Below are 21,663 nucleotides of genomic sequence, written 5' to 3' on the forward strand. Positions count from 1 at the left end.
TACATTTTATGGAAACTTCCACCACTGCCTCAGTATTTAAAAACCTGATTTCTTATAGGTTAGTGCCCCACTCTTTTGTTCAGCAGGTCTCCTGTTCACTGTCACATCCGCTTGTTTCTCCATCCATAAATTATGTCCTGTCGTCTTTATGCATCACCATTTTGCTAGTCTCCATATTTGTGTTTGTAAGACTTGTATAGTACTAATGAGACTTAAGTGACTTTAATGTCTGTACTTGGGTCCTTCTCACACCTTCAGTCATGACAATAGATCCCCAATAGATTATTTTTTTAAGGGGGTTTTGAAGCAAAAAATATACATTTTATTTTCGGAAACTAACATCTAATCTGAGTGGGCCAAAGTCAAAACTTGATTTCTCACTGCAAATGATCCAATATGAGACACTCAAGGTTTTACAAACTTCACTACATCCAAATATTGAATTTGCACAAAACCTTCATACTAAAATGTAGAACATAATCTTATTGCTTTGAAATGAAAAACAGAAATGTAACGCCTATTTGGACCTCTGTTAAAAAAATCCACAATCATGCAATTACATCAAAGCTTTTGCAGTGTTTTGGTAAATATTCTTAAGAAAAATGTAAAAGAAAGAAAGGTTCAAGGGGTGTCTATTATATAAAAGAGCTGCAGCCTTTTTGTAGCACATGGGGTAGAGGGGAGGTATATGATTCTTACATCAAAAGAAGACAGGTCACTCTGGCATATTTTGTAGAATCTTATTGAAATAACATATAATCTGTAGTGATCTATGAAACAAATGCAATTGAAGCAAATCCCTAACCTCTTACGACCTTGCATAGTCTTGATACTGTGTACTGACTCATTAAACTTTAACATTAAACAACTTTAACTTCAAATTAACAATAGTCTTTGCAAAGAGTTATTTACACACACGTGTCTTGGACACATTGCATTACATACCTATTTACAAAAGAGTATAGATTGATGTTTTTAGAAAAGGTCTGACCATGTCAGTATAACAAAGGCCATTCAGTGTGTAAAACCAAAATGAAAAGTTTAAGCACTAATATTTACAATTATTTATAAAACAGATAATCTGGCCTTATACAGAATACAGTAGCTAACATATATCCTGTTCATGTTTCATATGAAACTATCCAGAGCTGTAAAAAATGAAAATGGTTTGAAAATGGACTCAATAGTGGTTTTATAAATGGCAGATTACTTCTTTAAGATCAGTGTTTTTAAGATATAGAGCCGGTTTGCCCCAAACTCTCATTAGATGAGTCATTAGATTCTGCCTCTAAAACACAGAAAACACCATACTCAAACACGTTTTACAAAATAAAGACATTAGTATACAGCTCTGTTTTAGACCATACTGTAAATTATCCTACTGATAAAAAAGTACCTTCTCTACATGTTTAGTTTACTTGACCGACTATTAAAGAAAGTGTAAAACCTTCTTCCACATTTTAACCCTAACCTGTCTGCTGTGTTCCTTTAAAAAATTGGGTTCCAGTTTTTCTTCTTTTTCATTCATGAACAAATTTCCAGGCCCTTAAAGATATGCTCTGTTTAAACTAAGGTGAAACTGGAGAACTGGAAGGTCTGTGAAAACTATTTAACGCACTGCATACTTTTCAAATTAATATTTGTAAAAGATTTTTCGGAACTTCTGTTGTTTCGTTTCCTCTATACATTACTGTTCAACTTTGTAATGGTTTAATATTTTAGCTTAGAGATCATACATATATAGATCCAGTTGGCCTAGTGGGTTAGAGCGGTGCGCTTGTGCTCTGAGAAGGTTGCAAGTACCCAGTTTGATCCCCACACCCTGCACTCTGGGTTTCTGAGCAAGACCCTTAACCCCACAATGCTCCCCAAAGAGATGGGTTAAATGCAGAGAGGGAATTTCACTGCGCTGTACATAACAATAAAGTTCAATTCTATTGTTCTTGTCTTGAAACTTGCATATTTGCTATTTTTGTCTTTTCTCTTTCTTTCATGTTATTAAATAAAGACCTAAGCTGAGGGAAGCGAGGCCTGCCTTTAGTTACTTTTGTCTGTTTTTGCGACTGCCTGGATGAGTTGATGATGTGCTCTTGGAATAATTTTGATTTAGAGCACTGTAAGGGGGTTCAGAAGCTTCCCTGGAGTCCCAAAGGATTGCAATTGGCTTTATAACCATTTATGGCAGTGAGTTCATTTTTAATCTGGGTTTCAATTTCTCCAAATAAATCAGCAATGTGCTGCTCTAATTAATATATTTTAATAGAGCAAAAACTTAAAATATTATTTCAGTTGTTTACAGATTCTATTGGTCAGAGCTGTTGCAAAAAAAAATCCTTTTTTTAAAGTTAATTCATTATCAAACTAAGGTGATAGTTTTAATTAACATAAAGTCAGACTTGCATTAGTTTTTGTTTCTATTTAGTAATATCATTACATAAATAATCTTTAAAGAACAATATATTTTTTTACCCATTTTAACTTTGCTGGGGATTTAACTTTTTATATTTTTATATTATTAACAGCCCTGTGCATTAAGGTTTGTGACAACAAGTCAAGTTGTATAAAGGATCAAAACATCTAAGTACATGTACAATTGTTAAAGAGGAAGAGCTATAACAAGCTGGGCAAAACAAATGTTAGCCCTAGAGAAATCACAGTTTTAAATTGATCAAATGTGACACCAACTTTATTTTAGTTTCTGCAATAACTAACAAAGGCCAAAGAAAAAAAGAAGAAACCAAAATCCCCAGATAAAGAACTCTATTAGAGGTATTTATCGATTTGTTGTGGTTTTCAACTATATTTACACTGACTTATTGGACTTTATTTCTAAGAAAGACTGCAGGAGGTTCTGCATTTATTTAGACAATAGAACTTTTCTTTTGGGAGACAAGCAGCACAACATAAGTGTTGTGAATGAGAATTACTTTTACACGGTTAGGAAATCAATTTGCACTGCAGCATGTAAGGGAGCCTGAGAAACTGCACAATAAGTGTGTTATGGATTTAAAGCCAGCAAGTTTTCAATGGTTTTTGCTCTTCTAAGGTATAAAATTAATATTATTTAAAATAAAAAAGAGATTTCAGAATATCCTTAAGGCATTCTAATCAAACTCATTGCTCACTGAACAGAAACTTATTTTCTTAGCAACATGTCAGCCTTTTTAAGAAACTTGGAGCAAAATATAAAAAGTCATCTTACCAACAAAAAGAAACTGTCTTAAAACATAAATATTTTCTGGGAAATTCATCTCATAACCTGAGGTAAATACATACAGTACAATTTCTATGATATTGTTCTGAACCTGACCCATTTCCTTTGCAGCCTTCAGCTGTTTGTTGTAGATGACTTTACAGGAATTTAGCTCTTCGTCAAACATGGACAAAAGGGACGGATATCTGCTTGCAGCATCCACAGTAATTAATGGACGCTCCACCAGGCTGCCAAACCTTTCAAGGACCTGAAAACATAAAACAAATTTAAGAAAAAAGTCTTTGAGGTAAGAGTCTGGCAATTGATTTATTCATGTAAGAAAGAGCGATTACTTGACCAGACCTTAAAGGTGTGCTCCAGTCCTGAGGCATTATCAAAAGCCTGACAAAAGATTGCTCCTAGACGGCGATCTGTGTCATCCACCTTAAGCCTAAAGTCCCTCAAATCTCCTTCAAACTCCTGAAAGGCAAATAAATCAGCAGGAACATTGGCCAAAACATCATACCAATGGGCAAAGTAACCCAAAGCCAGTATAACATATTGCTTTTTACATCTCACTGACTCTGTTATTCAGCTAAGACTGATTGCTTCTTACAAGAAAAATAAATTGTCTGTCGAAATGTGAGAAAAGAGAAGCCTGCAACTTATCGGCATTGCAACAGAAACACAATTTCTTTCACAGAAGCTGAGTGTTTAGGTTGCTGGGGCATTGGCCACACTGAAGATTATTCCAAATAAGTCTCATTTTACCCCCAAATCTTTGGGGAAATTAGCTGACCTTAAAGTCACCTTCGATGCACGACACACTTTATTCCCCACCATGCATGTGAGCTGTGCCCGCACACATAATTATACGTACCGTATTAGTGATGTCCAAGCAATCATATGGCTTTTCTGTAAAAATCTTGTAAGAGTCCAAGAACTCTTGATAAAGTGACTGGATCTGCAGGTTAAGGGCTCTTCCTTTGATGCCTCCAATCTCAAGTTTCTCAAGTTTCATCAGGTCCAAACATGTTGTCAGCGTTTCCTGTGTTAAACCAATAAAGGGGAGCCCAAGACCATCAAGTTTAAGATTAAATCTCATTCGTTCAATAAGTTCCAGCAACTGATCCTGCTGGTTTCATGCTCACCTTAATGTTTTGCAGTCTGTTGATAAACTGGTCCAGCCTTGAGAAAATTGAGACTGTGGAAATGTTCCAGGTCCCATTCCTCTTGCACTTCTGATACAAATTGGCCCTCTGGTCCTCAAAGGTGTTCTTGAAAAGCTGAAGGACATCTAGGCTTGTCTGGACCCTTAAAAGACTCTCAGCAGTTTCTCCATTTAGAACCTCCTCTGGAACTAGATACAGCCTAGCCTGGATGTTGGAGACCAATAACATGTTAGCTTGGCTTTCTTAAGCTCTCTGCATGCAGTAGCCTACATTTGCACCAATAGCAGCTGTAGGAAATACATTAATACAATACTGTGTTTAGACAATGAATATAATGTTAGGTTTCTTGCTAAATGCAAGAAGAAACAATGTGACCCTTTCAGCCACCTTTTAACAGAGCAAAAAAACAAAAATAGCAGATAGAGAGCAGTTGTGCAACTTTATATTTTAGGTTTCTGCATGATAGGCATTGAGGGTTCTAAAACATTGATGAAAACAGAAAATAATACTGTTTATTAGTTTTTCAACAATAAAAGCTGTTCTTTTTGTAGTATTTTATTAATGCCATATAAAATTGTATTTGCTTGTCTCTTCAGCAATTGATCAGGTAAAGATCAGATAATGAAGACAGCCTCAGCCTGGAAACTGACCTATGCAGGTTTTTAGGACTGATGCTAATACCAATTGCACAATGATAACAAGTTACACAAGTTTCACTTAAAACAGAAAACAGTCAATTAGTAACGAATTGAACTAATTAGCATAGGATAAGAAATAGAGGGAGCGACAAAGTTTTCCCTTTGTTTCATCTCAATGCATGACTGCTGAATGCATTCAAACGTTTCCTGCTGGGCCCCCATTTTGTTTTTAAAAAAGTTTTGGCTCCCTCTCAATCTCATAACACTGCTAGAATGTGTCAGCAGTTAAACAAGCTGAAGTAAAGTCTACAACAGCAAACTAAATATAGCAAATAAACTACAATCTAATTTAAATAGCTAAAATGTTCAACTTTGAAATTAAATTATTTTATGTTTAACTGTTTTCTCAACAGATTTTACTATTGCTATTAATAAATAAATAAACTCTGAAACTGAGTTATTTTTTCAATTCATTTGTACAACTCCTGCTTTAATTATTACTCTGGCAGCCCTAGGGGACGCAACACACTGTTGGGGAGCTGCTGTAGTAATGCACCGGCCAACGCGTGTGTATACCGGCCGATACAAATACAATAAAAAATATATCAGGCAGAAATATCTGGCAGTTGAATTGAACGGAAGCAACCCATGGAGTTGGCGTTCTAACTCAGAAGTTGCATTTTAGCCCAAAATTTAAAATCCAATATGTCTGCCACTAACCAATAAAAGAAAGAGCTGTTTTCTTTATTCAATTTATTACACAGACAGGATAAAAATGTTGTTTTTTGTACTAATTAGCCCTTTTCCAAATAGAAACAGGAGCATCAGGATTGGGAAGTCATTGATTTAAAGCTTTGACTTCCCAGGTAAAAATAATACAGTATTACTTGCTGTTTTTCTAAATATTTTTCATAAAATCTTAAATAAATCTGTATGTTCCTCTGAAAATCTTTTAATGACTTTTTAAAGCCAGCAATCCTGTGGGCCTTCTTACCCTGCTTAACCTCTACTGCTGCTCTATCACCTGACTATTCATTACCAGTGCCTAAAATTTGACAACAAAAAGAGTATTGCTATAACCAAATATAGTTGTGGTCTAGTACGAGTGCATTCCTATTAAAAAAGATCTGTGTGAAACCAGATGATGCCAGAAAAACCAATCATGAAGGGATAATAACATTGCTAGATTTACTTTTTTATTTGATCAAACTAAATAAAACCAGGTTTTCCTAAAGTGCAGCTACACAGTACATAAATGCATCTTGGTGAACAGAATTTAGACTTAGTCTCACAAGAAACTGTAATGCTTCTAACACTCTGCTTCTTCAAAAGCCATAGACCTTAATACTTTGTCAGCACTGAGACTGTGCTCAGAACTCCTGTGACGACAACCTCCTGGTGACTTTGGCATTTGGAAAGCAAAGCATTAAAGAGCATAAACAAATCTTCAGCTGTTTGAGCAGAGCAGTCTCAGAGTAGACTGTGTGAACCTTCTGCTCTGTCAGTTGAAAAGCAGGATAGATCTAAGATGAAATACCCAGATCCAACTGCTAGGTTTCCTGCAAAAATATCAAGACAAAAATCCTTTTTTTCCTGAGTTTCTTGTAGCAATACTCCATCTTAAAACTCTGAAGTGCTGAAGAATTTTCACGTATAAAGCTAAATTATACATGATATTCATTTTAGTAAAAAAAAAAATATTAAAGCAAACTAAAATGTACTTGGTTAATGGATCATTCACATACTGTACATATGCTTACACCAAAAATCATTGTTTAGCTGTGTCTGTATGGCTTTATATCCCATTCTTGTGCTAGATGGTGAACCTCTGCCCCCTTCTGAAGTTGGTTACAGCCTTCTAGATCTACCATGATTTCTGTATTAATCTTGAGCTATATTACCATATTGTCTGACCAGTTTCCCTTCCCTACTAAAAGATGTTATCCCTGCACCCTGCTGTAGATTAAAGTTTGGTCTCATGCACCAGTCTCCGATGTATCTTGTTTTGTATGTCCACTTCACATCAATATGCTTATGGGAAACTGAAAGCAGGGTTTTAAAGAACTTCCTTTTAACGTTAGATTTCCTGTTCTCTCTGTTTCATAAAGCTCAAAATTGTGGGGTACTAATATCCTGACAACTGGTTCTAACATCCATTTTCGTCACGCTTATCCCTGCTCGCTTATCCCTGCGAGGGGTGCTGGTGCCTATCTCTAGCTGTCAGTGGGCGAGAGGCGGGGTATACCCTGGGCAGGTCAACAGTCTATCGCAGGGAAACACAAAGACAAACAGGACAACCAACCATTCATGCACACACACACTCACACCTAAGGAGAATTTAGAGAAGCCAAACAACCTAACAGTCATGTTTTTGTACTGTGGAAGGAAGCCGGAGTACCCAGAGAGAACCCACGCATGCACAGGGAGAATCTCTGCGGCTGCTCTGGGGTAACCATGCAACAGTTTCCATATAACTAAACAATTCTGCAATACTTTATGTTGGTTTATGAAATAAAATCTGAATAAAATATGTAGGGCTTTTTTGTTTTAATGTGAGAAATTCTAAAAATCCCTTTCCCTGTTGATTTGTTAGCTTGTGCAACCTATCTTTTTTATGGTGATCATAAGAGGCTGATCTCCATGTGAAAATGTAGGTGTAATGCATTTATCAGTTCAGTTGATATGCTGCTTGTGGGGTAAACATTGCCTCTAGGATGAATAATACAAATAGTGCAAAATGACAGTGTAAACAGCGAGGCTTTCACACATCAGAACACCGTCTGTTTTCAGAACTCAAACCTTCATGTTTACTGTGCTTATTTGCCAAAGGACATAAATCTCCCTGCAGTGTGTTCTGTCCTAGGCTTTTCTCTGCACCTGGTGACTGATAGGACCTTCCTTGAAGAAGATTTCTGAGAATCTGATATGATTTGGGGAGCACTTGTATTTTAAATAGCTGCAACACATGAGCAACAAAGAAATACATCGACAGAAACTTGTCTCAAAAGAAACTGAATTTGAATTGCTCAGGATAAATCTGTATTCATGCAATTTGCATTGTTTTGAAAGTTCATTTTACTAAACTGAAACTGAATGTAATTTTAATGTATTGTATTTGTCTATTTTTACTCTCAGCTCCATAACTGAACTGCCCACTTAACATGTCTGATGGTTTTTAGTACTCAGTCGATACAGGAGGCTTTGTTGCTGGAGATTTAAATGCCCCTGGTAGAGTCATCCAAGGCAATAAGGCCTTTGTTGATGTGTCTGAAAAAGAGTGGTTCAAAAAGCTCTTACCTTGACAAAGAAATTGAGGCAAGTGACGTCAACCTATAAGGCAGATCTGGAAACTTACTTTAGAGACAGACCTAGGGTTGTGGAGGGATCTGACCTGGCCATGCCCTGAGTCGGCTTATGACCTGCAGGGGGAACTATGAGGGGCTGGTGCAAAAAGGATTGGGCAGGAGTCAGAGGTGGAGGCCTTGGAGACCTGATCCATGCCAAAAAATGACTCTGGAGGCATAAACTGTAATCCTGCTGCGGGAAAGGGGTCTGAGCTTGTGCAAAAGATGGAAAAATAAAGCTAGAAATAGTTTGGCACTAAGTATAGGCCAGGCTCTGTAAACTAGCTCCATGAGAGAGTCTGGACTCTCTTCTGTGCAGGAGTGGCCTGAAGGGAGAGGCAGAGGGCTGGTGGTCTGCTTGTCTCCCCCCCCAACCTTAGCTGTCCCATGTTCTAGTTCAGGCATCCCCAAACTCGGTCCTCAAGGCCCCCTGTCCTGCAGGTTTTAGAGGTTTCTCTGCTTCAGCACAGCTGGTTATAATGATTGCAGTAGACCAAAAGCTAATCAGCTTTCAATTAAAATCAGCTGTGCTGGAGCAAGGAAACCTCTAAATCCTGGCAGACAGGGGGCCTTGTGGACCGAGTTTGGGGATGCCTGTTCTAGTTCATCTCACTAAATGAGAAGGTCACATAGCTGTGCCCTCATCTAGTGGGAAGTGCCTGACTGTTGTTTTGGCTAATGTGCACAGTAGCTGTATGGAGGGCCAGGTTTTCAGAACTTCCCTGGCAGGGTTGGTAATTCCATCATTTTGCGGGCGGCTTTAACGTCCATATTGGAAATAACATTGACACTTGGAAGAGCGTGATCGGAACCCCAGCTACTAAACTGAGTAGTATTTTATTATTGGACTTCTGTGCAAGTCATGGCTTGTCCCTAATGTAGACCATGTTTAAGCATAAGGAGGTACATCAGCGCACTTGGCACCACGACACCCTAGGCCAAATGTTTATGATTGGCTTAGTAGTAATGTCTACTGAGTTTCAGCAGCATTTCTTGGATAGGAGGGGGGTGGAGCTGTCCACCAATCACCACATGGTGGTGATTTGAAGATGATAACTCCAGAGAGACTCAGCATGCTCAAGAGGGTACAGTATACTGTATGGGATCTCCTAGGAATGTTTGGGGAACCCTCGGTCAGAAACGTATCCAACGCCCACCTTCACTGCAGATTTGTCAATGCTTATTTCTGAGAGGGAAGCAGCTGGGATGAAGATCAGTTCCTTGAATTCCAGAGTCTTGGGTCTCCACCAGGAATAGGTGCCATGCCCTCTTCAATTCAGAGGCGAGTTCTTGCCTAAAGTGGAGAGCAAGTACCTAGGGGTTCTATGTATGTGTAAGGGTAGAATGAAGCTAGAGATCAAGAGCAGATCAATGCAGATGTTACTATAATATGGGATAATGGAATAATAAGAGAATTAACACCAGACTCACACTGAATGCAATGGTGTTGCTGAGCAGCTGCATGCAGTGGGCATGCTGAAAAAAGGTCACTCACACTTTGGAACTCTGAGAGGAAGATTGCTGCTGCATCCGGCCAAACTCCTTCTTGCTTAAACATTTATTTGAGCTGCATGGTCTAAGTAAGTGGACCTGATTTGCACTGTGACTAATGTGACTGTACATATATACTGTATTGATCTTATTTCCTTCCAGTACCCACACCGCAGCTGTACATTGTTTAATTTTAGCCCAGGGTAAGTCTAAAGGCATAGCTTTAGATTTACCAGTTGGCTTACAGTCTAACGTTCACCTATGGTCGTTAAATCAGGCCAATCATGACCAAAATAAATTAATCATGGATACAAACTATCCCAGATTCAAGCTTTTTCGACAGGGTGTCGAGCCACTCTATTGAAATAGTATGAGTATCTTGGCCATCCAGGACAGGTTTGGTGTAGGGCCAATTCTCCTTTAGAGGACTCAACATGTCTTACTGGAAGAATGTCCAAGGGATAGCTCAGGATATGCTGCAGGGATTTTGTCGGCCCTGGATTGCCTCAGGCTCACCAGAGGGGAGCTGGAGCAAGTGTTTTGGGAGAGGGAAGTTTGGGAGTCTCCCCTGAAATGGTTGCCACTGCAGCCAATACCAGGACATGTTGAAGACAACGAGTGTAAGTTCCATAATTCAATTTCAGATTTTTTTTTTTTACCAGTTATCCAGGTCCTTTAGTCGCAGACTAATGACAGACATTTGTTTAATTCCCTTTTTTAACCATATTTTGAGCTGCAGCAGTGGAGCTTGTATGAGGCTTGTATGAACCATTTATTCACCAGGGAGACAGAACAGCCAACAGTCGGCTATGCTAAGTTAACTAATTGCCACAGGTAGCATCATTGTTACAGACAGCCCAAATTCTTCACGCTTTTTATAATCTTTCTTTTACATGGTTGTTTGACATTATTAATGACGTCTATCAGCCTCGTGGATGTTGACCTCTAGTTCTTTAGAAATTGGTGAATCTGTTTTATTATTCTCAGGCTAATGATTCTGAAGTCTGATACAAATAATCTAAATTTTGTATCTGAAACTGAATTATAGAACTGAAATTTAAATCAACAAATCAAATTGTCCATACAACCAAATGGATTTTAAAGCAAATAGATTCTGTTTCAATTCAGTGAAATGTGTTTTCAAAGGTAATATATTTAGTTTTAAATAACATGTATACAGATTCACTCTGCTTTTGCTCATAGAAATATAGCCTACTGAACAGCCTTCATAAAAATGCTCCACCCAAAGATAGTTGCTTTTTTATTAACCCAGGAAAGAAAACTGTGTTTTACCGATTGCTTACAGTACAGAGATACTGCAAAATTAATAACCTTGCAACATGTGTGATAAACACACACAGATATAAATAATGAGAGATGAATGAGTTTACCTGTTGTATGAGAAGGTTGCAGGTCTCCTGAAGCAGCGCAGCAAGGCGTCCTGGGGTGTTGTAGTGTCTGGAGTTGGCCAACATTAGGCACAATGTATGCATAAAAGCTTTAATTGGACCTTTGATATCAGGGAACTCCTTGTTCTCAAGGTCCTCAAGCACATGTTGCAGTGGTTTCAAATAGCTGCAAATGTCATCTGCTTCCTCCAAAGCTGCCAAATATTAAACAGCTAGTTTTACTTACTGCATGTAAACACAAACTTATCCTCGTAGATGAAGCAATAATTTTACCTGCAAGGACGTCCTTTTGTATGTTAATAAAAGCAGGGTAATAGCTGCTTTCCACAGCCTCCAGCAACATCTCCATCTTTTTCACTTTACAGGAGTTCAATTGAGAGCGGATGCTCTCCAAATCTGCATATCTTACAGGTGAGGAAAACACAAAAACATTTAAAACATATTTCCCCCCCAAAAAACAGGATCAATCTGAGTGATTATTTCTAAGAATCTCTGTAGATATCTCCCAGAAAACAGAATTTTATAGTAACCACTTACTTTTGAACTAATGATTAAATCTTTTTAGTAGCTCAGGTAATAATAAAAAAATTACACTATACATAATACATAATGTTTCTATAGATAATGTTTCATTTGTAAATTATATGAAAAATTAAAGTACAGCGTTTTGAAGGATAATTCATAACCATGGATTTATTGTTATATAACAAAAAACAAAGTCTGATCTATTTAAAAAGGATTGTGCTTAATTAAAAAAAAACAACAGTAAATGATTATAGGCTAAGGCAAAATAGGCAAGTTTCTCAAATTCCTAAAAAAGGAAAACTTGTAAAATTTGTCCAACATGTGTATTCAGTCCTGTTCACTAAGCTTCCAACAGTTCAAAGCTCTTTATCTGGATATAGAGTGTGCCACAACTGCAAACCCAAGAAAACATTATTAAAATACTATCTGAGTGAAGGTAAGAAGAAGGCAGATGGAATCTCTAACTGCTCTATGTCTACCTTTTAATAGCTTGCATGTCTTTTTTTATCCAGGTATCTCATTCTGTTGTGCCACAGCTTGCTTTTGTTCATTACTGTAATATCTAATACCTGCAGTGCAGTTTGCTGTAATTTAGCGATAATTCTGCCATGGAAGCATAATTCCTACAGCAGAAGAAATAAAAGCAGCGCTAAACCAAAAATTCAATTTTTCACTCCACAGCACAGTTGTTCTGAAATCTGATAATTTAGCAGCGGCAGCTAGAGCTGACAAAATAATTCAGCATTAACCCTGCAGGGACGTGCAGGGCTCTGACACACAAAGCAGAGGTTACCAAACGGTGCTGCTAGCTACTGGGGTTCGTTAATGATGAAGGTGCTGACCTGTTTTTCCAGAAGAGAAGCTCCGTTTGAGGTGTAGGATTTCCCCCCACAACCAAAGCCTCAGAGGAGTCTTTCTGTAGGACATGGCAGATCTGATGGCTCCACTCAATCACCATAGACTCCACGGAGTGGATGATGCCATTATCCACTCTTCCCCCACTGTGATTTGGATCAGGTAAACCATTTTACAATGTACACAAATGACAAATGATGCCTTGATATCATTTCTGTGTGCCACTGCTCCCTACGTACCTTTGGATTGTCTCGAGGGCACTTTGTTCCACTTTCTCTAACTCTGCAGGGAAGATAAGCACAGTTTTGCCTTGGACTTGGCCTGACACAACTAACACGCTGGTCAAGAGAGATTGGACATGGCGCCTAATGTCCAGGGAAACATCTTGAGGCCATTTAATGTGGTTCTTCCACTTGGAGAGCAGTAAATCCACAGCCTAGAGAAGTGTTGGAAAAAGGGTTGAAGGGTTAGATCTTGATATTGGACTTTTAGACCTTTTAGAAAATCATTAAAAAGCACTAACTATATATTTATACTGCACTACCTTAATTGATCTTTGCTCTATCCATCATTAGCTAAAGACACAGATATTTACATACACTACACTAAACTTATTTGGATATGCCAAATGGCTATTACATTACAGATATTGTTGATTCATTTTCTATTAATCTAATAAAATTCTCGGATGCATAAAGTGGAATTACGACATCAGCTTACTATAAATTGCACCAAAAGACCCAAATTATGACCGTTATTAATCCATATTATTCTGGTATTTAAATAATTGTCAAATTATTTAATAATCGATTAATCGTTAACTTGAGACTCTAAAAAATGCCTTTAGCTGACAGAGCAACCCACTTAGAGTGGTCATTATAGCAAAAAAAATTTTAAAAGTAAGATAAGAAAAATTTAATCTGTCAACATGCTCTATCCACAACTCCTCAAGTTTGAGTTTATCCTGGTTTAAATTTGTAAAAGGTCTTTTTTAAGGAACCTTTGGCTATCTAATTATCATAAATCTAATAATCAAAAATATAATTGGTTTATTAATCAATTTGCAAAATAATCATTAGTTGCATGCAGCCCTTTCTTTGAATAATACTTCTAGATTCCTGAAGATATATCTGTAAATTAATTTGAAAAACAATGCAATTATCCATCTATATAGTTTGATTCTATGTCCTGTGACATGGCTGGGATTGGTAATACATTGTAATTATACCAACTGAGAAAATGTTACAGCACGTGGAACTGGTGCACCTCAAAGTAAAGATTGCATCACGTTCAAACAACATTATAAGGAAATATTAAAGCTGTATCACAAGACTGCAGCTAGGACCTTGAATTTGTCTTTAAATCATACATTAGTTACAAAGGGCTTTGTTATCCTTTGAAGTGGCCATCAGAAAGCCTGGATCTTAAAAATATGAGTGTTTGTTTCCTTTCAGCTACTCTGATTTTTAGAGGGCATCACCGCAAGTCATTACAGCTTGCTCACAGACTTTTACATCAGATACCCTCCATCACTCAATCAGAATTTAAACACGGGTCCTTATGTTATTGTCGAAGACTAACTTCTTCACAACGGGGACACCTATTTAGTGAAATATGTACTGTATAAAGAGCTTAAAAGGCATGCCAAAGAAAACCAACTCACAGCTCTATTTGGTGAAATGAGCCATATTTACCAGCCTAACAATCAAACTTTAGTCTAATTTAGTGTCAGAGAGAGAAAGAATTTTTTATACATACAGTAGTATGTAAATACCTGGTTTGAAGTATTTTTCGGCTTTCAGGTACTTCTCCCTAATTATTCTAACTTTTGTGTATTTGTCTCTATTTATCACCACAACAGAACCAAAGCACGTAAAGTAAGCTAACCAGATTTCTGTTATCTGGGACATTTCCAGCTCATATAAAGAAATAGATATCATCAAAATTAAATTAAGAAATGGGACAGTGATGCTTTTATATATTTTTGCATATTTATCAATATTTAGACCACAAAAATCAAGCGTCAATGAATGTGTCTCTCCATACTGTTAGTAAAATTATTAAAATTAATGAATTGATAGTGTTTATTAGTGCCATTTGGTATTTCAGTCTTCTCTGTCTTCTTCCCTCTCCATCTTTTTTTTCTCGCTCTCTTCTGTCTTTTGCCTGCTCTCTGTTTAACTCTTCTAAGTAGATTTTCTTCTGTTCTCTTTAACTGATCTTTCCATCAGTGTTCCTATTTTCCTCTGATTTAGTCTTCTTTCTATCAGTCTTCTAATTTTCTCCCTCTTCTATCAATCTTACACTAATTTAAAACAGGAAAATAATAAAATCAAAATCCCTTCCAAACACATTAGCATGTAAAACATGAAAACTTCCAAGTTAATAGTTAAAGTTGAAGGATGTTCTTTTTCCGGGTGATTTCACACACCTGTTAACCGTCATATGTTGTGACCCAAAGAGATGCTACATGTATCTCACCATAGACTTCTTTGGGTTTAGGTATGAATCTAGTGAAGTTAGGGTTAGTAGATAGCAGACTTGTGAGGAGACTCCGTTACAGCGCTTTTGGTCACAGTATATGATGGAATTACGAAAACAGATTACTATAAATTGCACCGGTGTTACAACAGATTTTGTTGTAAAACCGGTTTAATCTGGTCATACATATTATGATTATGATTATTTTTATTCTTATCTCATCTGAATAAATACTAAAAAGAATAATCACTTTCTCTTCCTCCATCATTCTCAGATCATGCAGATCTTCTCTCATTCAGTTTTCCCTTTACTGCATAGGGTAATTTTTATAATGAGGAACTTTCATATACCCAAAACAAGTGGTAGAAAAGGAGACCTACACCTGGAAGTCAACAGCAAAACAACTTAGAACTCTACTTACAATAAATAAGTAGAGTTTTTAATTAAATAATAATACATTTTTAATTCAATTAATAATTAATTTTAATTCAATAACTATCCAAAGATATAAACTAAAGGTCACCAATCAGTTCTGGAGAACCACCAGAAAACCTGAATTATATCATCTGAGTCGATTTATCCGTTCCAGCTGCAGCCAATGGTCTGTCTTACTTTTTGTTGATTAGCTTGGTTCATATTTCATTTCCGACCTCATCTTTAGTAAAACAAAACACATCAAAGGTTATTATTATTATTTTTTTTTAAGCTAGGCATGAACCATCAGCTGCAACTGGTTGTGATAAAAAATAACTTTCACTTCTTCCTCATCTGTTTTTAAAGTGGATCTGCCCCTCATCTATAAGTTAACAGCTACCAACCAGCTAGGTAACAGCTGTTTCTGCATGAAGCATGCTCACATGCTCTTTTTACAGTACCATAATAACATTCTACAAACAACATTTCCCCCCTCATTCACTAAACAGTTGTCCCCAGGTGGTTCAAAATGGGGAATGTCCCTGGAAATCGGGGGCATCTGGTCACCGTAACGTACAACTTACTTCACTGTAAACAGCAACAGTCATGTTTTAGTGATTTCCAGTTTATGGATTATTACTAAATATACATGATCGTTTACACTAAACAGTCAGTTTTTCAAATTGACTCCAAAGATTATTCCCGAAATGTATTTATAAACTTAAATTAGTTTCACTGCCTTGATTTGAAAAAAGAAATGATTGGGTAAATCATTTCACCCAAGAAAAGGAAGATGGCAAATTACTACTAAGTATGATATTATGCAAACTGAATGTAGATAGAATCTACTTAAAATACATATTTTAAACAGATCAGCAATTATATTTTCATAATGAATTCAAATGAATATGTTGGCTTATTTAAGAAGCAGAAATGCCTGCTCTCTCCAAACAGTGCAATAATTTAAATCAGCTTCATTTAAAATGCTGTCTACTAAATTCTGTAGTGTAAAGCTGGTGGATATTGAGTGAATAAACCTGGGAATTATCTATCTGTTTAATTGTATGCCTTTGTAATCACAGATACTGCCTCATAATGGATGAGAAAGAAATTCATCTGTATATACTGAGCCAAGAGTTTATACTGCACTGCTGCTTACCTCCCCAACTAGAGCAGAAAACTGGTCCAGTGGAGCAGAAGTCAAGTCTCCGTAGACCAAGCTCTCTTTGATGGACTTTGGGCTCAGTGGAGCTTTGTCTTTCTTCATAAAATACACTGCCTTGTTTTTATGGCTGGCAGTGAAGGAGGCTGTGGGCTCCAACAGTCCAGCTGTGGTCATGGATACCACCAGAGTCCTCTGCTCTGATCTGTCCAAGAAGTTCTGTATAACTTGTCTGTTGTCCTCATCAGACATGCATTTTTCCCATTTATCCGGCTTCAGTTTAAGAGTTCTCAGCACGCAGTCGGCTATGAAATCCAGTCTTTTGTCTTCAGAAGCAGTTGACTTCTCCATATCCGTAGGTTTCTCTGCTGTCCCAGTTGGGCACCAGTGAGTGCCTGAACTGATTTGTGTCTTTGCTTCCATGGCAACGCTGTGTTTGCCATAGTCAGGCCGTTGCTAAGGGGACAGGTCTGCCCCCCCCTGACCTGACCCAAGACAAGGACACATTTCCTGCTGTCTGAATGCTGAATGATAGCTATTGTTCTCTGTCAGGATATTGTTAGAGTGTGATTGAAAGTTGGGATCATAGTGTGGCCACTGGCCACCAAACACAGTTCAGGTGTTAAAGGGCCTTCATGTTCCAACACTGTATGCTAAATGAGTGTATCTCTCAGTGAACATATACTGAAATTTTTTGGGATGATACAAATGTTTTTTAATAACTTTAAAGAGAGAGATTATAAATTCCTTACGTTTAGGTAAACTAATAGGTAAACTATTTTTTGTTAGATTTCAGAGGGGAGTGAGGAATCTTACTATAATGCTTTGAACATTTTTCACTTTACACTCACAGCTTTCAAATTATTTTTTTTATGAATGAAAGGTAATAGAGCGACACAAGTAGTGCATGAAGTGCTGGGTAACATTAGGTGGTTTAGAGACTTAATCATTAAAATAATCTAGACTATCATCAGCTCTGGGTGTTTAGAAAATAGAAATAGAAAAAAAATGTCACATTTTTCAATCTTTTTGCTGCAGTTTGTTTGTGGTTCTCCTGCTAGATGCTCAACACCCACCCCAGACTCAAGTCCTTTGTGGTCTGCAACAGGTTTACAGGACTCTCCTGTGAACGTGATGCAATCTTTACTTTGAGGTGCACCACTTCCATGTGCAGTAACATTTTCTCAGTTGGTATAATTACACTGTGTTACCAACTGTTACTTAGCCTTTCATGCATAGGTAATGGCAGTGATTTCTAAAGGTATGTAGTTGTACCTACAATGATTGTTGCCTTTCACATATCCTTATTGTTACATTAGAAATGGATAGTTTCATGTGCCATACTGTAACTGTGAATGTCCAAAAGACTTTTTTTCTTCATTTTGTTTATTTATGTTCATTATAATTTTCACAGTAGTAAGTTGATACAATAGTAACAGTTGGAAATGCTTTGGATTTTTATTGTATACTTTCTTACAGGCAAACATTATTATCTGTTAGATGTAACGGTTCAAACAGCCAAAAAACTAATGTTTCTTATGTTGTTTTTACCCTTTGATAATCAAAACATATTTAAAAAATATGTGTATCTGTTATCTATATATCATCTTAAGCACTCAGAAAAAAAAAAAAACTGCTGTGTTTAAGGTGGAAATAAAGAGTTTTTTCACTCTTTTATCCAAAGTTGACTTAATTGTGTTTTATGGAGCTTGGGAACATGAGTCCACATATGTGGACATAATTTTTCTCTAAAACTGAATAACATTGAAATATGATGTTTCATTTTTATTCTAACTGGGTTCAAACAAGCCCAAATAACAAAGATAAATAAAAAATGTATGTAAAAAAAACTGCTTGGGCCTTAAGAGGTTATAGGAAAAAAAGTCTAATTTTTTCAATCTTTTTGCTGCTGTTCGTTTGTGGTTCTCCTGCTAGAGGTTCAACACCCACCCCAGTCCTTTGTGATCTCCAACAGGTTTACAGGATTCCCCTGTTTTTTTAATTCCTCCATCATTACCTCATATGATTAAAAAAAATAATATCTCCATTTGCCCATACTGCCCCCACCTCATATCACAGAAACAACGATGTGGTCGAGATCATGCAAAGGGATTGATTTCTACCGGACAAATTAATATGTTAAAGAGTTTACTTCAGTATTCATCTGACCAGAGCACTTTCCTCCATAAGCTAGCTGTCATGATTTTGGTTCTGTTCAAGATTTCTTTTTTGGGTTTTCATTGGTTTCATTTTCATTTTGTGTCTTTCTTGATTATTAATTTATATTAATGTGGGGAAGTAAGTAAAGTAAAATGTAACTCAATGTTAGCGGGCTGCTGTCACAGATGGGTCTGCTGTAAGGAAGGTGCAGGTATTATGAAAATGATAAGATAAATAAATTATTATTATGTTTTGGATTATGTTTGTATATGAGTTCTTATGTATTTCTTGTTTACCATCTGTTTCCCCTTTGTGTCAGTCTCCTTTCTCTTGCTCCCTTCTAGATGCTTCCATCCACACCTGCTCCTTGTTAGCTCTTTAGCCCAGTCTTTGTTTAGTCTACCATTTACACTCTTGTGCAGTTTCTCAGTGCTGGTTCCTCGTGGTTCCTTGCTCCTCGTGTGTTTTCCCTGATGTCTCCTGTTTTTTAGTTTTGCTGTATGTTGTATTTGGACTTTACCTTCTCTTGCCTTTAGATCTACATTAAATCAGCAAAAGCTAAACTCTGTCTACTTCAGTCTCTATATTTGGATCCTCTTCAAAGCTCCACTCAACCTGACATGGCTTATGGCTTTTCCATAAAGGACAGTTTGAAGGTTGCTTGGTGGCTCAGAATCTGAGTTGTGACTTTCATCTCCTAAACCATTTTGAAAGCCCAGATCTTGATGGGCTAGAAGTCCATCATAGACTAACTGATTCATCATAAAAGGATGAGTTATATTATGTTTGACACTTAGGATGTTGTTTCACTACCTCACTTCTCTAAAGGTTTATCCCTGAATGGTAGGTTGTGTCTCTTTGGTCTTTTTGATGCCGTTTGCTTTTTCCCAAACCTCAGGGGGCCATAGTAGCTGGACCATACTACTTAAGGGGCTTTTAAAGACAAGGCAGGTGGTATTAGAGTAAATGGAGCTGTGCTTTTCAGAGAGTGGTTAAGGCATAAAGCTTGGAATCCTGAGGTTCTGAGTTCGAGTACCACTGCCACAGATTGCCACTCTGGGTCTCTGAGCAAGACCCTTAACCCCCGATTGCGCCCCACAATGGCAGCCCACTTCTACCCAAGGGAATGGATTAAATACAGAGGTCAATTTTCCTATTGTGAGATCAATAAATATAAATTAATATTAAAGTTGTCATATACTTTAAATTACAAAAGTCAGGCCACATTTTTTTTTCTGAAAAATAATGAGTATTTATAAATTTTATTTTTATTTTTTGTGATTTTTTTTTTTCATGAAACAGACAAAAATACACAAACACACACACACACACACACATATATATATATATATATATATATATATATATATATATATATTGGATACTGACATATAAAAGGCACCTTCTGAAGTACTTTTTTTTAAGTTGAAGACAGAAAAATAAAGGCACCTAAGTAAGAGCATGACTTTTAAGAATACTGGAGGCAAATGAGATGAGCTTTGGAACATAAAAAACATATTTTTTCTTCATTTATATATTATGGATATTTTCATTAGGGATACAGCCTGCATACACTTGTTTAACGTGCATTATTTTGTGGCAAAAATCAAATCTTGCACACATTAGCATTTAAAGTGAAAATATTTTGGGCGACTTTCATCTTAAATAAATTATCTTGGAGAGTTTTTAAAGCTGCTTTCCTTTTAAAGCCACGTCCATAATGGCATAAATTATTGCTTTTGCCTTTTTCAGCAAAGATTTCTTAGAAAGTGTTTGCTTTTATCAAAACCCTATTCGTTTTGCACCAGTCTGTGGATTCTCCATCAATTATTTTCCAGCTACATATGTCTCACTCAAGTCTAAAATTGTTTTAAATAAAAAAAAAATAAAAATAAAAATTCTGACTTAAAATATGTAATTACATCTTATGTCCACAAGATGGCAACACTGCTCTACTTTTTATTTTGGAGATTTGTTCCAAACAGCATTTGGCTGTGTTTTTTAACATAGGGTTATGATAAATAAAAAGAACTATCTGATAGCTTCAAGAAAAAGATCCAGCTTCAGGACAGTGTTAAATATAACAAAGCAACTTTTGGTTTAAGATGGAAATTTTGAAGATAAAGATTGAGAGAAATCTTCGGTGTCTTGATGGTACTTTGTCTGTGAGGTCTTTTTTTCTCTCTCTTTGCAAGGATAAAACCACAAAGCCATTACACGGCTGTTTGATTTCAATATGTGGCACCAAACAACAACCAAAAAAAGCAGTGTGTTCTCTGTTCGGTCTTAAGCAGTTAGATTGTGTAGGATTATCAGCAAAATAGCATCAAACAATTGGCTTTGTTGCCTTTTGTCTCAAGGAGATCCAAATTATAGTAGGGCACTGCCAAGATGGATGTCTGTGCCTTTATGTGTGTGTGAATGTGGAGGTCATTTAGATTGTCCGGCAGCAGCTACTGAGGAGTTTTAGTTTCTCAGATCGTCTTTGAAGATTAAGATGACAGAGCCAAGAGAACCATCAGAGGCAGACTTTCCATTTCAGAAGAAAAGGAGCTGCCTAGTCACTGATATGATGGAGCTGCATCCAGCTGGGTGGCTGGACACTGGAATACATAAGACAGCAATGTTTGGTTTGTCACAATCTTGAAATCAGCTCAAAGAATTAGAGTGACTCCTTTGTCAAAGGCAGCAAGGATAAACTGGGGTGATGTTGCTCATCAGCTTTAGAAAACTGATTATACCTAGCATTAATGGATGACTCGTATATCTTCTTGAGAGCTTCAAATGCAGTTTGAACTGGGATCAAAGTAACATCTTCT

The 21,663-nt window shown here is 36.9% G+C and overlaps 1 protein-coding gene across 1 annotated transcript in view; it reads right to left on the reverse strand.

Moving 5' to 3' along the window:
* Positions 1–17,035, reverse strand: part of dnah9 (dynein, axonemal, heavy chain 9) — a 228,899-nt gene extending 211,864 nt beyond the window's left edge. The window contains exons 1-9 of the mRNA XM_015392821.1: positions 16,682–17,035; positions 12,867–13,063; positions 12,615–12,773; positions 11,521–11,651; positions 11,230–11,441; positions 4,345–4,569; positions 4,074–4,241; positions 3,557–3,673; positions 3,311–3,461 (exon numbers count right to left, since the gene is read on the reverse strand). Of these exons, the coding sequence (XP_015248307.1) occupies positions 3,311–3,461; positions 3,557–3,673; positions 4,074–4,241; positions 4,345–4,569; positions 11,230–11,441; positions 11,521–11,651; positions 12,615–12,773; positions 12,867–13,063; positions 16,682–17,035 (1,714 nt within the window). The remainder of the gene's footprint in view (positions 1–3,310; positions 3,462–3,556; positions 3,674–4,073; positions 4,242–4,344; positions 4,570–11,229; positions 11,442–11,520; positions 11,652–12,614; positions 12,774–12,866; positions 13,064–16,681) is intronic.
* Positions 17,036–21,663: the final 4,628 nt, after the last annotated feature.

This window comes from Cyprinodon variegatus, unplaced genomic scaffold (genome assembly GCF_000732505.1).
Source record: "Cyprinodon variegatus isolate N-32 unplaced genomic scaffold, C_variegatus-1.0 Scaffold608, whole genome shotgun sequence".
Lineage (NCBI taxonomy): Eukaryota > Metazoa > Chordata > Actinopteri > Cyprinodontiformes > Cyprinodontidae > Cyprinodon > Cyprinodon variegatus.